We start from the raw sequence: 19,056 nt of genomic DNA, 5'->3' as shown, positions 1-19,056 counted from the left end.
TTATATCACTATAATCCCTTATATTAATAGTTATATTAATACAATATCACTATATATTATAATATATCACTATAATCTATAATACAATTATAATATATATTATAATAAAAATTAGATCATAACCGGTAAAATCAAAAATACCGATTTAGAGATGTAACAGTTGCGATATGATTCTTTAAATCTCAAATCATGTATATATCAATTTAATTTTAAAATATATCTAAAAACCGGATGAACCGGACGGATTACCCTACACAACACCTATTGCTGGAGAGAATCAGGAGCAGCCTCTGAAGTCTTGAACACAAGTCATGCATTCGTCAGGTCATTTCAGTTATCTACATAAATAAGGACGGTGTTATGTCCATCGCTGATAGTTACCGTTAGTTAATTATAATTATTTTTTTTAGTTTTTTATATGTATTTTTTTAACTGTTTTAAATATATATTTTTTTTAAAAAAATAATTCACTACATGCATTAAATAAAAAAATAAAAAACAAAAAAAAATTGCGAGGGCCGCTGGGAGGGGGAGCAGTACCACCATCATTTTCCCATAAATAAATACCACATCGGGTCGTGTTCTGGGAACTTGGAAAAAGGTAACCAGGCATTGCGTAGTGGGGCAGGTTGATTTCGACTTGAAGACTAATCACTGACATTCTAGCCATACATTAATTCATTATCCTCTAATTTCTTATTCAATGCAATCCCATCACACTCCCATTTGACTTCTTATATTTAGGATATGGCTCAGTTGATTATTCACGAAATACCATTTAAATATGTATTTTTATGTGTAATATCCTAGAGAATATCATTTCTTTCAATGTAGAGGGGAAAACTGAATCATTATGGCAAGAAAAAGTGTGAGTCAGAGGAAGAATTGGAACAAAGATATGATCATTTGATTTGCAAATCCCCAAAAGGAAATATATTAGTAGAGTTCCATTGCTGAGTGAGAAATTGGAAATTCATCAATCCCCACCAGGCCAGGAAGGCCAGGGGGGCCAGGGGGCTTCTTGTTATATATATATATATATATATAAGAAACTTTGGCTTCTCTTTCCTTTTAACAAAGCTCTACAATTAAAAACTCTACAATGAAAAGCTCTGTTACCTACAGCAACCCCGACTGGCGACTTTAATCTGGAGTGCCACCCCGAGATCAATATTTATTGAGCCAATACAACCCCCAATCAACACTAAAAGATTCAGCGTGTTCATGGATGCAAACATTTGAAGATATGACTGAATGAACGAAATACCACACTTGAAACAAAGCAAATTTAATAGATAACAAATGAAATTGGACAATTGCCTTCAATCAAAAGAGCAGTGAGAGTGAGAGAGGAGGGGGGTTCAGAAGTTTTAAGTGTTCAAGTTGGGTGCAGTAGCAGGATTTGATGGCAATTCAGCGGGGTGGTAAGTGGCAGAGGAGCAGTCCGGGTGGTTATTATGGTTGGGACTGCGGTTATGTTTGTTGCAGGGAAAATTCAGTCAAACTCAACTCTCCAGCCGCACATCTTGTTACAACATAGACGGAGAGTCAGGTAGCAAATATTGCAAATTGAAATTGGAGCAAGCAGGGCACCCAAATAAACTTCCACAAAACCAACAAGGACAACAAAAAGAAACATTAAATGATCATGAACAGAGATGGAAGAGAGAATTTCAGATTGTTGGACACAACTGACGGGTATTAGCTTTCCTCAGGACCACCCTTACAGAATTCATCACATTGTGAAAGATAATAAATCATTGAGAGCCTCGAAGTCCCATCCAACTCTAAAAGGCTAAACAAATAACCCAGAAATTACCCAATCTAGGTAACAAAGATCCCGACTGCAATGCAGAGAACAAAAGGATGGATATAAACCCGCAAGTACCTTAAAACATTTCTGCCACTATGCATATACGTAAAAATAAAACTATCAGCAGTACATCAGTCTGGGAAACATTAAAGGATGATTCAGTGCAACTGCAGGCGAGGAGAACGGGGTCGAACAGGCGTCTTCGAAGGGCTTACCCTGCATACAAATGCCATAAAAATAGTTTCAGAAACCTTGGAAAAAGAAACTGAAATAGTAAAAGACAAAATCAGCTATTACAAATACAGTCCGCCTCACCAACCTTATTGGCAATGCTCCTAAAACCACACCACTACAGTTTAGAGCTGCAATTGCGCTTTCTGCCTGCACGAGTTTTAAGTCCAACACAACAATCACTCTTATGCATAGAACTGATGAAGAATTCTACTATTCAAGTTGTAACATGAACATCCAAAGTCATCACCTCCACAATCCACTATTCATAGTAGCAAAGTTTCACCATAAATAAATTATGAAGACAAAAGCATGTTCACTAGCATCATTTTATATCAGCAGATTCATCAGGAGGCCAACAACTGAACCCGGGCACAATGATAGAGATTTAAGTGGTCCAAGAACTCTCGAGTCATTAATCATAATTTCCTTTTTACAAAACATGATTATTCTAATAACCAGTCATGCAACTGATTGTGGAGTAATTTGAATGACTTTTTGTGGTAACTAATTGTACCAGATTAATTATAGAGGTACGAAGACAGTTAAATAGAAAAGAAGTGGAAGTGTCTCGAATCTTTAAAATTCCAATTTGCATAACATTTATTAACATGATCTTTCAAATAACCTAAAACCCAAATTACCAAAGCTATGAACATTTAACATAAAAATGGATGATGTTGCAAAGCTTCCGCTTCAAAAATTATATATGTTATCTAAAATAATATAGATAACCCAGTGTAATATCCATAACACAGCAAACACATGTATAAGTTATCTATATTGCATTAGAGTCAAGATAGACTTACGTGGCATTGTAATGGGGTAAGGAGGATCAAGCAAGATTCTATAACCATTAAGGAGAACAATGAAAATAAACACATGAGAATCTCTCCTCATGATTCTAATTCAGATGACTCCTCTAAGGACTTGCTTCACATTGATTGCCAAGTTAAAGATGGCAATGAAGAGCATTGATGGACTATGGACATTGGCGTTGGGCCACTTGATTTGGTACTTTGAATCACTGGAGTGGTTATTAGGAGGTTGGCAGAATGATCTAACTACCAAGACAAATCTAGAGATTCATAATATAGAAGGTGAAATGTTTTTTTTTTACAAGTAAAAATGGGTTTAGGCACCATAGAAGGTGGGAAGCCTTAACCGTATGTGTGTTAACAGGTAAGCCTGAAGGCTGTTCCAGTCCCTGTCAGGAGAGATGCCAACCATCTCTCCTTTCTACAAACACTAGAAGGGGAAATGCTATATCTTCTAATGTCTCAAGAGAGAATCAATGTCCAGAATATTTCTAGAAGGTCTCTTCAGACAACGGAGAACATAGGTAATTTTAAAGAAATTTCTTATTTGATACCAAGTTTCCAATTTAGGGCCGGTCAAAATGACCAAGTAACTGAACAGCACTGACCAAACCAGTTGGTTCTGGCTGGTCTTTAAAAGGACTGGTTGGGTTATTACTATAGATTTTCGTAAGTTGATACATCAATTCGGTTTTCAGTTTGAGGGGGTTGGTTCGCCAAGACCAAATCAAACTGTTTGGAGGAGTCTATTCACCAAGACCGAACTAAACCATCCCCTATATATTTATTACTTACAAATAAATAATTATTGAGAAATGCTACTATGCCTCCTAATTTATACCACTCACTTTGCCCCCTTGACGTGGCACCACAATGTGGTAACACGTGGCTTATTAAAAAAAATTAAAAAACTTGAAAACACAAACATGAAAGGGTAGAGGGAATCTGGAGTTTTAGGATTCATCTTTTTGTATTTTCAAGCGCCATTTTGTTTTGAATCTATATTTTTTAAATTTTTTTAATAAGCCATGTGAGTGGTATAAATTAGGGAGCATACTAGCATTACTCATAATTCTTTACTCATTACCATCAACCGAGTTTGATGACGCGGGAAGTTACCCAAATAGTGTCATTCAAACCCATTTCTGGACAGTAAACCTTGAATGCACAACCCCACTAACCATAATTATGTATCAAGCAATCCTAAGGAACTAGTGCAGAATCAAACTCAGAATGTCTAAATCTATAGCTCTTCCGAAGCCTCCTCTTTGACCACTAGGTTGCAGCACCTTGATGAGTAAGCCCAGCCCAAAATATTTACCTTATATGGCATTTAAAATCCCAATGGATCAAACCCAATTATTTGAAATGACATTGTCTGCCTTCCTCTCTTTGTTGTTTTTTGTTGCCATCAATCATCCCAACTCTACCTCCCTCACCTCACATTCTCTCTCCATCATCCCACATCTTGTGATACCCCCCATATGATAAGGGTAGATAGTGTACAGGATCCCATATTCTTTGTGAATGAGAAGTTCTTGCTCTTTATAATATTTTAATGGGCTCCAATTGTATCATTGATTATCCATATGGGCCTTCCATTAGGGCGTTGCAAATTTCTCTCTCTCTCTCTCTCTCTCTCTCTCTCTCTCTCTCTCTCTAAAACTTATGAAATCTTAACTCGTATCATATTCTTCAGCAGACCACCAATCTCTATCTGGGTATTGCTGTCTTCGTTGCTTTGGTCAAGTACTCCGCAGTTCAACGTATTTGTGTATGTTTGGGTATGTGTATGAGGAATTGTTTTGTAGCTAGAAAATATTGAGTTTGATGCATTTCTGTTTGGTGGCTGAGAAAATGTGGGAAAAGAATATAATTAGCTAATCTTCTGCGATTATGTGTTCTTTTTGTTTTATTGGATCAAGCCCAAACCAACCAAAGCATCCCGTATCAACTAAAGGAGGTCAGGATCGATTCTGGCTGGTGGGAATCGCCCCATTAGATTAAGTCAAGTTGACACACCAAGATCCAGACCTCCTCGGTTCTGTCTGTGGTTTAATCCCCCAAAACAAACCAACAGGATCAATTTACAGGCCTACTTCCCATGGGAGATGGAGGTCCTTGCTTCCAATTTAATTTAAAAAACCACAGGAGAATCTAGCTATCATCATAAAACACACAAAAAATAATAAACAACAAAACAAAGAAAACATCACTTAATCTTCGAAATTATGCACGCCCAATCAGAAAGTGCCATAGTTTTAATATCAATAATTGAGAAAGTCATAGCCTAAATCCTTCTAACAACTAAAAAAATCAATTAAGCAATCAAAAGTATGTAACATTGTTGGGATTGAGAAATAGTCAAGACTCCTATGGAGGTAGCAGTGGAGAATTTTCCATAAGTTGGCTTGGGTTTGCCCCAGAGAACGATAATATATCATTTGAGTACAGAAGACGTGATAGGTTAAGCACTACAGAATTCCTACACCCCCTAGAAAAACCAGATAGAAAACTTGTCAGCAAAAGCAAATATCATTTTGATAAGAGCCTCATGACAATGATAAAAAGCAAAGGAGACAAAGGATCTCTCTGCTGTAAACCACAAGAGCTACTGAAGAAACTGCAAGGAGTTCTGCTCACCAAAATATAAAAGCGCACCGTAGCAATACAATGCACAATACAAGGTCGCCATATTCTCCCAAAACCACATCTGCAAATAATGTATGGAAGGAACTTCCATTTGATATGATCATAGGCTTTCTCAATGTCTACCATATAAAGCAGTCCAAGCTCTCCAGATCTCAGCCTACTATCCAAGCTCTCATTAGCAATAAGAATGGAGTCTAGTATTTGTCTACATCTATCACCATATGCAATCTATTAACAAGAAATTTTAAGATGAACTTCTAAGCCCCACTCACTAAGCTAATGGGTATGTAATCTTTGACATCCACAGCCCCTGTTTTCTTCAGTATGAGGATGGTGTAAGAGGCAATGATACTTTTCAAATTTGCAATTGGCATGAAGATCGTTAAACACTAGCACAATATCATCCTCGTTGATCAAATCCTAAAAGACTTGAAAGAAATCCATAGAAAAGCAATTTGGGCCCCCAAGCCTTTTCATCCTTCAAAAAGTTTAGTACTTTAAGAACCTACATATCCTCAAAAGGCCTTTCAAACCAGAAGACCTCCTCCCCAATGGATTCAAAAGCTAGTCTCTCAAGCTTAAGCTTCCAAATCTCTTTAGATTAGAACCGTGCAATATGACTCCTAGTCTCTTCTTGATTGGTAGAGAATGACTCAACAATATGATTCCTAGTCTCCTCTATGGTGTAACCCACTCGAGATCACTCCTCACTTTAGTTTTTTCTCATCTTCTCTTCAACAAACAATTCTCTCACTTTTTCCACGCTCTCTCAATAGTTTGCAATTCTTCGATGAGGGATTTTACCTGCTCAACTAAATTGCCAAAAGTCTGTTCATTCCAATCTTTTAAATCCACTTCTATGCCTTAATTTTGTGGGCCAAAATGAAGCTTGGGATGCCATGAAAATTCTAAGAAGACCATTTTCTAACCTTCTCAACCAAGCCTTCAGCCTTTAATATATATTCTTGAACTTGAAATATTTGATACACCATAATGCACTTTAGCATTAGCATAGCTCCTTGCTTGTAAATGTATAGGCAAACTTGTAGCATAGCATTAGCATATCTGTAGTAGAGCTGAAGTCTAAGTCAAAAGAGGTTACCCAGACTCTTAAATCGTCTTTCCTATGATTGACCTCCATTTCTCTCATTCTCCCACCTAAACTACACTTTTAAGAACTCACAATGCAAAGGGAATTATCCAAAAATTTCAAGTGGTTTAGGACACGCAGCCCAAGCTGCTTTAGTTTCCATCCTATCTGTTAAAGATGCATACTATATACAAATAAGAATAATGGAAGAGATGGCCAAAAATCCATAAGATTGAGGCTTGATTGAAAAATGCACAATTATCAATTACCTATCGAAGAAATGGATAATAAAACATCTAAAAAAGCAGTAGTTAATCCATTGCTGCAATTAATAGGACAAAACAATTTGGCACCATCCCAACTGGTGAAGCCAAATCACCATCCCAAACTTCTCAAAAAACTTATGCATCATCAACTAAGTAGTGAAACCCTCAGAATTTAAAGTTATGGGAACTAATTCCCAAGCAGTATGAAAGAAAGTCGATATGATGTCTTTTCTTACAAATTGCCTGATTGCTACAACTTTCCGAGAGTAGTTACCAGACCAAGCAAATGCCTGGAAGAGAGATACAAGAGTGCTGAAGTTTAAGAGGAGGAGGCCATAGAGCCGATCTCTTCCGTCATTCAGACAGATGCAATTGTTGAAAATTATGGCACTTGCCTTATCTCCACTTAAATGAAAGCCAATGCCCTTATTTGGTCAGATCTTCCGACCTTTTCACAATTACAGCTCACTGTGCTTTTTACTGATATAATCAAAAGTAGAGGGACTTGCAGATTTTCCATCAAGAATAATTCAAGATTTGAAATCATGAGAAAGAACCAATGCTGTATCTTATCCCACCATCTACAGATTTGGCTCCCTGCCGAAATCCACTTGCCACTCAATTTGGCAATGTAGAAGCGGAAATGATGTTTTCTCTAACGACTCTAATTCCCCCATATATATTATTGCAGACAGCATCTACAAGTGAAAGGAAAAGCAATAAAGCATACAACCATCTTGTCCAAAATAACTAGTACGATATGTTTTCTTGAATCAAGTACTTTCCTATGTGGAATTACATAATAACATTGAAGTAGTGGTCTTACGGTTAAGATCTCCAATAATGCCATTATCTGTGTTTATTAGAGTTGACAACACACTTATGTGTAGCCTACGCATCCTTCCATGCACAGTCTATTAAGGGAAGCTTTGTGGAATTAACTTAAATTATGATAGTGAGCACATTTTAAGTAATACTAACATGTTTAATACAATTCTTATAATGCAATAACAGATCTTATTTCTGGTCTACTACAGTTTTTTTGGTGAGACAGTTGGAACATAGCCAACCCCAAGTTCTTAAAGAATTGAAGAAAAAAATTGCCCATCTGTATGGCATTAAAAAGTAGAGATACAAATTGTTCATCTCTATGAAGATACTACGTTTTCCATAACCCATCCACACATGGATTCATTTGACCACTGCATTTTACATAACCCATCAACATATGGCCTCATTTGACAACTGCATGACATAAAACCCCTCGAAAACGAAAATACACACACACACACAGTGTAACTAAAATTAAATAGCTTAAGATTTTCTAATTTATTACCAAAACTCCTTTGTTTTAAAAGTAAGTTAATACCAAAATCCATAAAATTCTCTTACCAGCGAAAATCAAGATTTTGTTACCATCTCTATTGACACCTCAAAACGTTGAGCAATGAGAACTGATAACAGCCTATACTCTTGACAAACTAAGGAATATGTTTCCAAGTTCACTAATTTAATCACACGTTATGTCTCAAATACTTCTAATAACATCTTCAAGTATGCATAGCAAGGGTGCCATTCTTTGCAAAGTCACATGCTTGCACACAAGGCTTATCTATCTTCCTTTACAAGATAATTTTCTATTCATGAAACTGCCAATTGGTTTGCAGTACTAAAAGCTTAATTATGCTAGATAGGTATGCACAGCATATTTATGAACTCTCCAAGTATGTAAAGTAAAAAGCTGAACACTCTAACAAAGAGATGTGACTCAAAACAAGAATACACACAAATAGGACCAAACTGTTGAGCCAAAACTGCTAAAATAACTTCAGATAATATGAGACAGTTATGTCTGTATCTAGTCTCAAACAGTTAGAACACACACAAGGATCAAAATATGCAGCATATAAAAATCAAGAGCTCAGAGGTCATTACAATTGTGAACTCGACAAAAGCAATACGAGTTGAATGATGATAGTCTCCAAGTAGCCTCAGGCGTTGCACCTATGCAAGGAAGTAATTCAATATGTGGATAAGAATTCAAGAACAAGAAACAGTTTGGGTTTCCACACAGGGAATATTACATACCTCTCCACAAATTGATTCAAAGAAAAATTTGACATCTGCTTGGGTAATCTGCACCAAATGAAGAAAGAAATGATGACAAACTAAGCCAATTATTTAAAGCCAAGATAATGGGCCATTTTGGCCCTTAATTCCATAAGAATCATGATAGATATGTCCAAAATTACCTTCTTGTCAATGTTTGTACAGTAAATAGTCCTCGAGCACATCTCACGTTCATCTTCAGACTAACCATTGTGAAAACATCGGGAAGCCACAAAACAGTAAAGAAATTTAAAAATAATAATAAGAACACTCTACTGATGATTATTCTAGAACCGACAATAAGAAAGATCATCATCCAAAGAAAAGAGGAACAAGAGCTATCATATATAATCCTCACCCTTGGCAAAAATGTTGGATTCACTGGTGAAATGGCTGTTTTGGAAGGCAGCACTCTGACAGGATAATATCCAAGCATAGTCCCTGACAGATTCAAAGCAGCCCTTGCTCCCTCTGCAAGCATATCAATATCAGCCCAATATGACAAGACATTTAACATGAATGTGAAGTAGGTAAATATATGGCAGTACCTTCATCCGTAAACTCGATAAAGGCAAAATGGAGAATAGAGTTAGGATCACCACAAACACGGCAATCAACCACCTTTGGCCAAAAAAGAAAACAGAAGACTAAGTATAATGCATTGTTATAAATTCGAAAATGATACATATGAGCAAAATAAAATACTCATTACCTGTCCACAAGTAAGAAACAGAGCTGCAAGCTGCTCTTCGGTAACCTGTGAAAAAATCAAAGAGAATCAATCCCAGAAAATGAAGTAAACAAAACATGATTATATACAAATGATATCGAGTTTACACAATCACAAGCAGGGCGGAACTACTCTTTTGCCAGGGGGCCCGAAAATTTCGAAAAGTTATCAAAAACTAATATTTTTAGATTTTCTTATAAGGTAAATTTTACATAAATTATTTATGTCCCCCCCAAAAAACAACGAGAGAGAGAGTTATAGCTTTGCCCACCAAACTAAATTTTATAGTTCCGCACCTTCACAAACCAGACATAACTATTTACCTGTTGATCTATGTCAGACACATAAACAGTTCTCCTAATCATAGCCTCTCTCTGTGCCGGAGTCATTCTACCGTTCATCTTACGCTTCCCCTGACTATAGCCGTTCCTCCTCTACAAAATTTCAATAGAACAAATAAAAAGAATCAACTAAAAAGCAAAGTGAAAAATAACCAAACTATCAAAATAAAAGAACCAAGAACCATAAGATAAACTGCAAATAACTGCAAGCTCAACTTTCTTACGACAAAATGTGTAAGAGAGAGGACATAAAATTTTCAGCACTTCTATGTATTTCACCATACAGCACCCTCAGTGAGCCCTTCATTTTTCAGAAAACAAATAAAATGAAAACAAAAGCCTAAAAATCTCTTTTCTCCTATAGTAAAATAATATTCAAATCGTTATTATCACCACTATCCTCCATTTTACAAGCAACCAAACAGCATAAAAAAGACAGTAAAAACATACATACCCTTCTACCAATATATCCGTTGGCATTAGCATTGCCGAAATTAGATTGCAGTATAAAACTGTTAGCATACCCAAACCCACCAGCACCACCATCAAAGAAAGCATGATTCTTGGCTAGTGAAGGAGGCACAAATTCCTCAGCCATGGGATTCAACTTGGACAACAATTCTTCCAAATCCCTCATATCCCTGTTGAAACTCTCGCCCCCATCCCCTCCATTTCTTACCATCACCCCATTAGCCCTCTGATTATTACTCCCATACCCACCACCAGATTTCACCGCCCTCAGCTGCTGGCTCTTGACCCCATTAGAGTCGAACCCATTTACCATCTGACCCATCTGAGGCTTGTAATTGTCCGACGCCACTGTGAACGTCGTTGCTGCTGATCTTTCTTTCTGATCATTCTTAATATCCATCGAATCATTTCTGGGTTTTGATATTTCGAGATCATTCTGGGCATTCAAGTCCGATGATGATACTACAGTGGTAGTATTCTCAAAATTTTGACTAGCATTCTCGGCAACCGCCATGATCACGCAGGCCGCTTGTATCAACAATTGTCCTTTCAATTGTTTTCAGATTTGTCTGTAATAATTCGGTATAGCTGATCAGGTCCATAATCTTGGAAATAAACAAACAAAAAAAAAATTAAAAAATTTTAGACCGAGAAGAATATAGTCCTTAAAGAACACGTACCTGGCTTATCTAAAGCATATGCATTGAAATAAGACGGAACCCACCTCAAGATCGTTTAGTTCAAGCGATTCAGAAACCCAAAACCAACAAGAAAAAAATGAAATAAACTAATCTGCAGAATTATAAGAAAGTGGTTGAAGCGAAATAGAACACAACTTTTTCTTTTTTTTTTATCCTTTGTTAAATAATATATACGGAGTATTGTGTTTACGGGCTCAATCGCATAGGAGAGAGAGAGAGAGAGAGGAAATGGGTGTTTTATTCTCCGGATCGTCCGTTCAAGCTGCAGTGCCTTTTTGGACCTTCTCTTTCACAACGTCCCAAAACGCTGATGCAAATAGGCAATAGCCGAGGCCGACCCATAAAATCAAGCTAAATTTGTATTTCCGAAAATGCCCATCAATGTATATTCCATGACATTACATGTAGAGTTTTGTTGTATATAAACAAAATTGTATACTAATATATATATCAATATTGATTCTTTCATATTATATGTAAAGTCCTTATATATAATATATATCTTTCATATTAGTCTAGTATTAGTCTAGGCCTACTACAGTGCTACCGGTCCAATGCAGGCAGTTAGTATCCCATCATCTGCCGCAACGTGCTCGTCACTTAGATACTGTTTGGATAGTGAATTAAAATAAAAATTAAATAAAATATTATTTTTTAATATCATAATTATTATTTTAAAATTTAAAAAATTTAAATTATTTATTATATTTTATATAAAAATTTAAAAAAAATTATAATAATAAGATGAATTTCAGCTTTCATTATCCAAACCGTCTTATCTGTTATTGGTTGTATTTTCAATTCAATATCAAATCTGTACAATCACCTGAACGCCGGATACGGGAATCTGGCCAATAGGCCTCATGCCATACATAACGTAATGCATAATACATAGACAGTGGAGCATTGCTCTTGCGTAGTGGTACGTGGCAACGCAAATCATTTTTTGTTTTCACCATTTTTTTTTTAGTTTTTTTTTTCAGAGCATAAATCAATTTTCTTTGATTAAATATTAGATAATAATTGGAGATTATTCAATGAGTAATGCTACTATTAAAAATAAATAAAATTTATTATTAAAAAATTAATTTTTTATATAAATATTATATTAATTTTTTTAAAATAATTACACGATACTTATATACTCATAAATGTAAATTTCATTTTTCTTTCAATACTTTAAGAGTTATTGCATCCTTAGAGGCATATTCCACCTGCAGGCTTTGCCCTTTCATATTATAAAGTTGCTTTCACACGAACAAAGATTATAGACTAAAATAAAGATGGTCTATAATGGCGATAAAAAATAAGACGTGCACACTCATTTAAGATAAATATTCCGTGTAAATCCTCAATTCTATCACTCATTAGAATTGATGATCATGGAATTGAATTTCTATGTATAAAATACTTATAAATACTTATTTTCTTAAAGTCCCGATATAATGAATAATGATTTTTTATTTTGTTATTATTTAATAAAAAGCTTAATACATGTATTTAACTAATGGTATGAAGAAACCCATTAAAGAACATTTATTTATAATTCTTAAATTTTATTGAAATATTACTGATGTTAAGCTGAGTTGAATTCTTTATGAATAATAGTGAATTGAGATGATGGAGTAAGTTTTGTAAGGCCCACCCAAGTTGAGTTTAGATGTATTTATAGAAAATTAAAATATGTGAGTTTTACGTGTAAAAAAGTGTTGAATTGCAAAGAATTGTGAGTCTCACGTGTAAAGAAATATTGAGTTAAAAAAGATTGTGTATCTCACGTGTAAAGAGGTTTTGAGTTGAGATAAGTTTAGTAATTTGAGAGTTGATGGATATTAAACTCAGCATAAAATTAGATTGACTAAATCAGTTCTATCCAAATTACAAAGGAGGCCAAAAGTAAGAAACTCTAATGGTGCCAAGAACCTGATAAGCTAATGACATATGACCTGGTTCTCCAAATGGAAAATCTGGATTCGAAACTCCCCAACCTCTTTATCCAAAAAAAAAAAAAACTCTAATAGTAATGTAATTCATTATCCTCTCATGTTTAGCTCTCAAGGTTTGATAAATTATTGGGTAACAATGAACATCAAAGATTGGGAAAATCCATTTCAATAATTAGAGATATTAGGGAAAGAATTTGGTATCTACTAATTTTTTCTAAATATAACTAATCATAGCACCTTTGTTGAGATGGGTAAGCTTCATGAAATTTCATGGGGACTAATCCGACAATTTCTTTACAATATATAGTATGAATACACATGCCGACATGCGTATCATAGAGGGCATGGATGTATAATTATGCATGGAGGTAGAATTAAGTAGCATTCATAGCATGATTAATTTTCCCAACTATGCGATGTAATATATATATATATATATAAATATATATCTATATCATTTTACAAGATTAGCATCGAGCTATTAAACTAGAGAGATTAATGTAAAGGTGGGTCTTATAGTATTTAATGTCGTATACATATTTAGACAGCATTAAATGAATTTCGAAAATTAAAAAAATTTTATACATCATATTATCATCCGATTTTTATCTTACTATGTAAGATGTGACACATTTATCATTACTAGATAATAAAATTATATGAGTTATTTTATACGTTTATCTTTCTCTCAAGTTAGGTCTTTAAGTTCAGATAAAAATTTGAGATGAGAACTTTTCCCATTTTACTTTTATAACTTTTCGTAAGACTTTAAATTAAACTAATTATTATTTTTTTTATAACAATAAATTCAAACAATCATGTGCAATATTCTATAAATGAAATTGAATAGGTCACATTAATTTATATGATTAGAGATAATTAGATTTAAAATAAAGAATATTACTCATGAAACTTAATAATATCCAATCAGAATTAGTAATTTTTTATTTATTTAATGAATAAGTAAATTTTTTTAAGTGATGTTGTGAGTTTATTTAAGAATATAAAAAAATAAACAAAAAAAAAAAATTGCATTAGGTGAAAATTCGGGCTACACATCTGGATGCTGCACCGCTCATATCCAATATTTTCCTAATCTACCACGTCTGTAGTCTGTAGAGCTGCGTGTGCAAACTGATAGAGTCACAACGGCTGGCATTATCCACTGCAGTAACAGACATCTGCGTCCCCATTCTTTTCCTTGAGAAGGGCATCATTGTTCAGTGCAACTTGCCCAGGTTGACCTCCACGTGTCCTTTTGATTTGGTGGAGCAGTGGACAATCTTGAAACGTTCCGAGATTCCGTCTCAAAAACGCTGTCGTATTATTATTATAAGACCATTCAAACAAACATATTTGCCAACACCTTGACATCTTTGTATAAACAACGAAATTGGATAGACTTCAAAAGTAAGAGCACATTATCAATTTGGATTTGTAATTCTCAGCTATAATTACTTCATCCTAGAGATAATATTTGGTCCATATTTATTCAGATTTCAATATCATAAAGTCATTTTTACGTATTTTTTATAAATTCTCTTGATGTGATTGGTCAAAATAATTATTTTATATTAAAAAAGTAATACAACCAATCACATTAATAAAAATATATAAAGAACACGTAAAAGTGACTGTATATAAAATTTTTAATTTATAAAAAAATAATGCTAGTATATCCTATCATTTTGTTCACTCATTTTGATTACTCATATATTTAATTTTTTTTTCTTATTGATTAAGGAAGTGAATTTTAGTATATTTATGTTTTATTTTTTTATTTTTTAAACATGTTAAAAAAAAATTTTGAAATAAAAAGAAAAATGTAATTTACACTAAGGGGCACAACAAGTAGACAAATTGAGGGGGCATAGTAGCACTACTCATTTATAAAATATGACATTTGCAGTTTTAACGTGTACAAATCCTGTACACTTCTTTATTTGGAATTTATGTAAAAACTTATTTTTTAATAATAGATTATATTTTTTTTAAATGAAATAAGCAGGACTTGTATACTCTAAGATTGTATATAATATATATAATTACTCATTCACGAGTTAGTTACAATATAATTTTTTTTAGGAGAATTTCCATCATTTTTTAATTTACATATCAAATTACAGTCACCGAGTGAGAATTTGTATCATTGATCATTATCTACTGTTAAGATTGTTGAAGGCGTCAAATTTTTATCAATTCAGATAATTAAAATTTTTAAGAGATTTATCGCTCCAATATATGTTTATCATGTTGTATATATCCAAGTGAACGACAACAACGGGATTATGAAAAGACGAACATGAATAAAATGTTGGGAGATCAAAATCATTATCCATTTTATTTCATCCCTGATAATTTTGAACTAAAAATAAAGAGAGATGTTATATTTATAATGAGATCTTATACAAATAAATTTATAAACTGATGTAATATGATGTAAAATTTTATATCTATTTGACTATATATTTAACTTTATAATCTGACGTATCATTTCAAAATATATTAATTTATAAGTCTAATTCTTCATAAAATTATTTTTTAATTAAGTATTTCTTGAATGGATGTTGCTACTCTGTCTATTTGTTGTTGAGCGTGCCCCTAGAGTAATTTTATTTATTTATTTATTTTTCTTTTAAATATTTACAAAATTAAAAATATATTAGTAGATAAAAAAAAATAAAGTACATAAACCATCGTAATCAAGAAAGAAAATGAGAGTACAAACCAAACCAACATTTTCCTTAATTATCGTAAACAAGAGAAAGTGTTGCATGGGAAACCGAACATTTTGGTTTGGGAGTAGGGTGGAGATAGGGATCTCTGGGGTTACACGAATGCAAGCAAGCAAAGTCAATGCTGAGTTTGTTGGATAGGGTAGTTTGATTATACAAGTGCGTGTGCAATTGGTTGGCAAAGCTAATTGTCCCCAACTACCAACCCCCAACTTTCACGTACGTATACGTATCTTCAACAATTGTATTCATTCTAAAAAATAAAATACGAAGAGAAATTATATTTTTTATTTTAAATTTTATTATATATTATTTTAATTGTAAGTTGGTATCTTCAATATAAATTAAGTTTTTTTATATCAACAATATGAAATTATGTTATCTTCTGCAATGACTTTTAAAAATAATATAATATATATTTTTTATAATTTACAGTCATAATAGCTAATGATATTTATAATTTTAGAGTATATAAACCCTACGTACTCTTTTTAAAAAAAGTAAGAAAAAATATAATCCACATAAAAAAATTATTTTTTAATAATAAATTTCACCTTTTTTAAAGAGAGTAAGTGAGATTTGTAAATCTTAAAATTGTATCTATCATTATTCTTTAAATATACTATATTAATATAATTTTCTAATTGCTGTCATACAATAGATTAAAGAGAAATTATTTATACAGATCTTACACAAGCATTTGTAAAAAAATAGACCCCATATAAAAAAAGTGTAAAAAAAATTATTTTTTATAAGTGTGACATATATTTTTATAAAAATACTTAGATAAAACTTATCTATTTGAGACTTTTATATATGGAAAATTCTATAAACCATACCACCATATTATTTTTATTTTACTAAATAAGATGTGACATATTTATATCATAAATGATAAAGAATCAGATGATAATAAATATATCATATTTTATATAATAAAATAAAAATAAAATAATAATATAATGTATATCATTACTTTTTATACATTATTTCTCCAACTTAAAATCCTCCAATCTCGACAGTCTAAGTAATCAAGGTCATGAGTGACTACTCATGAGTATCTGTCGTACTCAAACATTTTGTTGTTGCTTTGTTAAACAAAATAAGCAACTTCCCATTAAAAAAGTCTTACGACAAGGATATCTTTGTCGTTAGGATCATCATGGCATTTCTTAAAGCATACATAAAATTATGATTTTTTTGGCACAAGTTACAAGATTTATTAATCATTTGTGAGTAGATTATGGTCATATTAATTCATAAGAGCATTCACATTGGTTTAGGCATATGCATATGCAAAATCACATCTTTTAGAGATCCAATTTGTCACACAAGCAAAATTTTCACATTGGCTTATGTAAATTTGAGACAAAATAATAATAAAATATTATCATTTTATTTATTTTTTTTTTTTGCTTTTTTTTTAATAGGATTTGATATTCAAATATGTAAAATATTTAAGTAAAATATTTTTTGGGGAGTGAATGAGTAAAATATGTAGTAAAATATTTAAAGGTAAAATATGTAGAAAGAGAGTGGGAGGAGAGAAAAAGAATGAATAAAATATGTTTTGGAGAGTGAATAGTAGATCTTTAAACATGTAAAGGTACTGTTCATAGTTATGTAAATATTTGAAGATGCATAATCCAATGTAGATGAATTTAAGCTCATATTATGCAAATATAACTTTGCATATGTATATGCATAGACCAATGTGAATGCTCTAATGGCCAATATTGAGAAGACTCGTTGATAAATCTTATGATTTCACTTTTTTTTTTTTAAATCTTAAAAAATTTAGAATTACTATCAACTTTTAAATTTAAAAATAATATTTATATTTTTAAGATGTATAAATCTTACATAATTATTTTTAAAAAATAAATAAATATAAAATTTATATAAAAAAATCTCGCATATTTTCGAGATTTACATAACATAACATTATATAAATATCTAACATTATTAATTTATTCTTTTAAATTAATCATTTTGTCAGCACTAAGATAGAATCTTAATAGAAAATACTAACGTGGCTGTTGATGACCCCCCATTGACACCAATCGAGAGACAACACATATATATATAACTTTTTCATATGCTGAAACATGCATCTAAGCATTGCTTGATATTTTGTCATGTTTTTATATATTGTTTTGTTGTTAGTGTAGAATCCGAATTAGAATAAGTGGCCGGAAATTGCAAAGCTTAGGACAATGCAATAATTAGTGGGGGCTTTCGCAGGGAACCTGATTCTACAAAATCTGGACTTCTCATTCCGTACTGGTAGACCTCACCAATCTTACCGCTCTTAAATTAAAGACCCGAAAGAGGAAAAGAAAGCAGTAGATGGATATTTAGATGCAATTTATTGAATGAGATGATTTTAGATAAAAGTTAAATAAAATATTATTTTTTAATATTATTATTTTAAAATTTAAAAATATTAAATTATTTATTATATTTTATAAAAAAATTTAAAAAATTTATAATGATAAAATGAGATAATTTCACTATCCAAATGAGTCTTTCTCAAAAGTAAATCAAGCACTTGTATATAGGTTTGGGAAATGATGCATACATTGAGGATGCATTTCGATAAAATCTATCGATTTCTTTTTTTTATTTTGTTTAAAGAATTGTTTTTAAATAATTTTATGAATTTTTTCTTTCTTTAAAAGTTTTTAAAGTGATTTAAAAAAATGTTCAAAAAACACACAAAATATATATATATATATATATTTGATACTTTTCGGTAGAAACTCTCGAAATGACCTCTCGCTGGCCCTAACAGTCCCCTGCATGTTTTGGGCAACTCAAAAACTCACCCTTTGTACTCAATATCGATGCACTAAAAAAACTTTTTATGGGCAGGTTTCAAACTTAAACACCAAAGATTTCAGACTATTTTTTTTTTTTTTAATAACGTTACTTATAATTATAGAATACGTAAATATTGTATAATTATTTTAAAAAGATGTAAAGTTTATTATTAAAAAATTAATTTTTTTAATGTGAATATTATATTTATTTATTTATTTTTAAATAATTACACAGTACTTACAAACTCACTGCTGTAACCATTAATTTTTTTAATTTTTTATTTTTTACCTCCCTTGAAAATTGAAACTCTCTCAGATAAGTAATGTTGCT

At 32.3% G+C, this 19,056-nt stretch overlaps 1 protein-coding gene and 1 non-coding gene across 2 annotated transcripts; both read right to left on the bottom strand.

Annotated features, from left to right (window-relative positions):
* Positions 1-1,621: 1,621 nt before the first annotated feature.
* Positions 1,622-11,520, bottom strand: LOC122314041 (polyadenylate-binding protein-interacting protein 12-like). The gene is made up of 11 exons (XM_043129422.1): positions 11,202-11,520; positions 10,505-11,090; positions 10,033-10,143; positions 9,692-9,736; positions 9,528-9,600; positions 9,338-9,450; positions 9,123-9,182; positions 8,959-9,006; positions 8,806-8,874; positions 2,133-2,194; positions 1,622-2,029 (listed from the first exon to the last, which is right to left on the bottom strand). Exons 2-11 carry the CDS (start codon positions 11,033-11,035, stop codon positions 1,972-1,974), a joined length of 1,170 nt encoding a protein of 389 aa, XP_042985356.1. The 5' UTR covers positions 11,036-11,090; positions 11,202-11,520; the 3' UTR covers positions 1,622-1,971.
* LOC122314599 lies at positions 3,166-3,293 on the bottom strand. The gene has a single exon (XR_006243814.1). It is a non-coding gene; the product is annotated as a U6atac minor spliceosomal RNA (small nuclear RNA).
* Positions 11,521-19,056: the final 7,536 nt, after the last annotated feature.

This window comes from Carya illinoinensis, chromosome 6 (assembly GCF_018687715.1).
Source record: "Carya illinoinensis cultivar Pawnee chromosome 6, C.illinoinensisPawnee_v1, whole genome shotgun sequence".
Lineage (NCBI taxonomy): Eukaryota > Viridiplantae > Streptophyta > Magnoliopsida > Fagales > Juglandaceae > Carya > Carya illinoinensis.
This window is presented reverse-complemented; position numbering and strand designations above follow the sequence as displayed.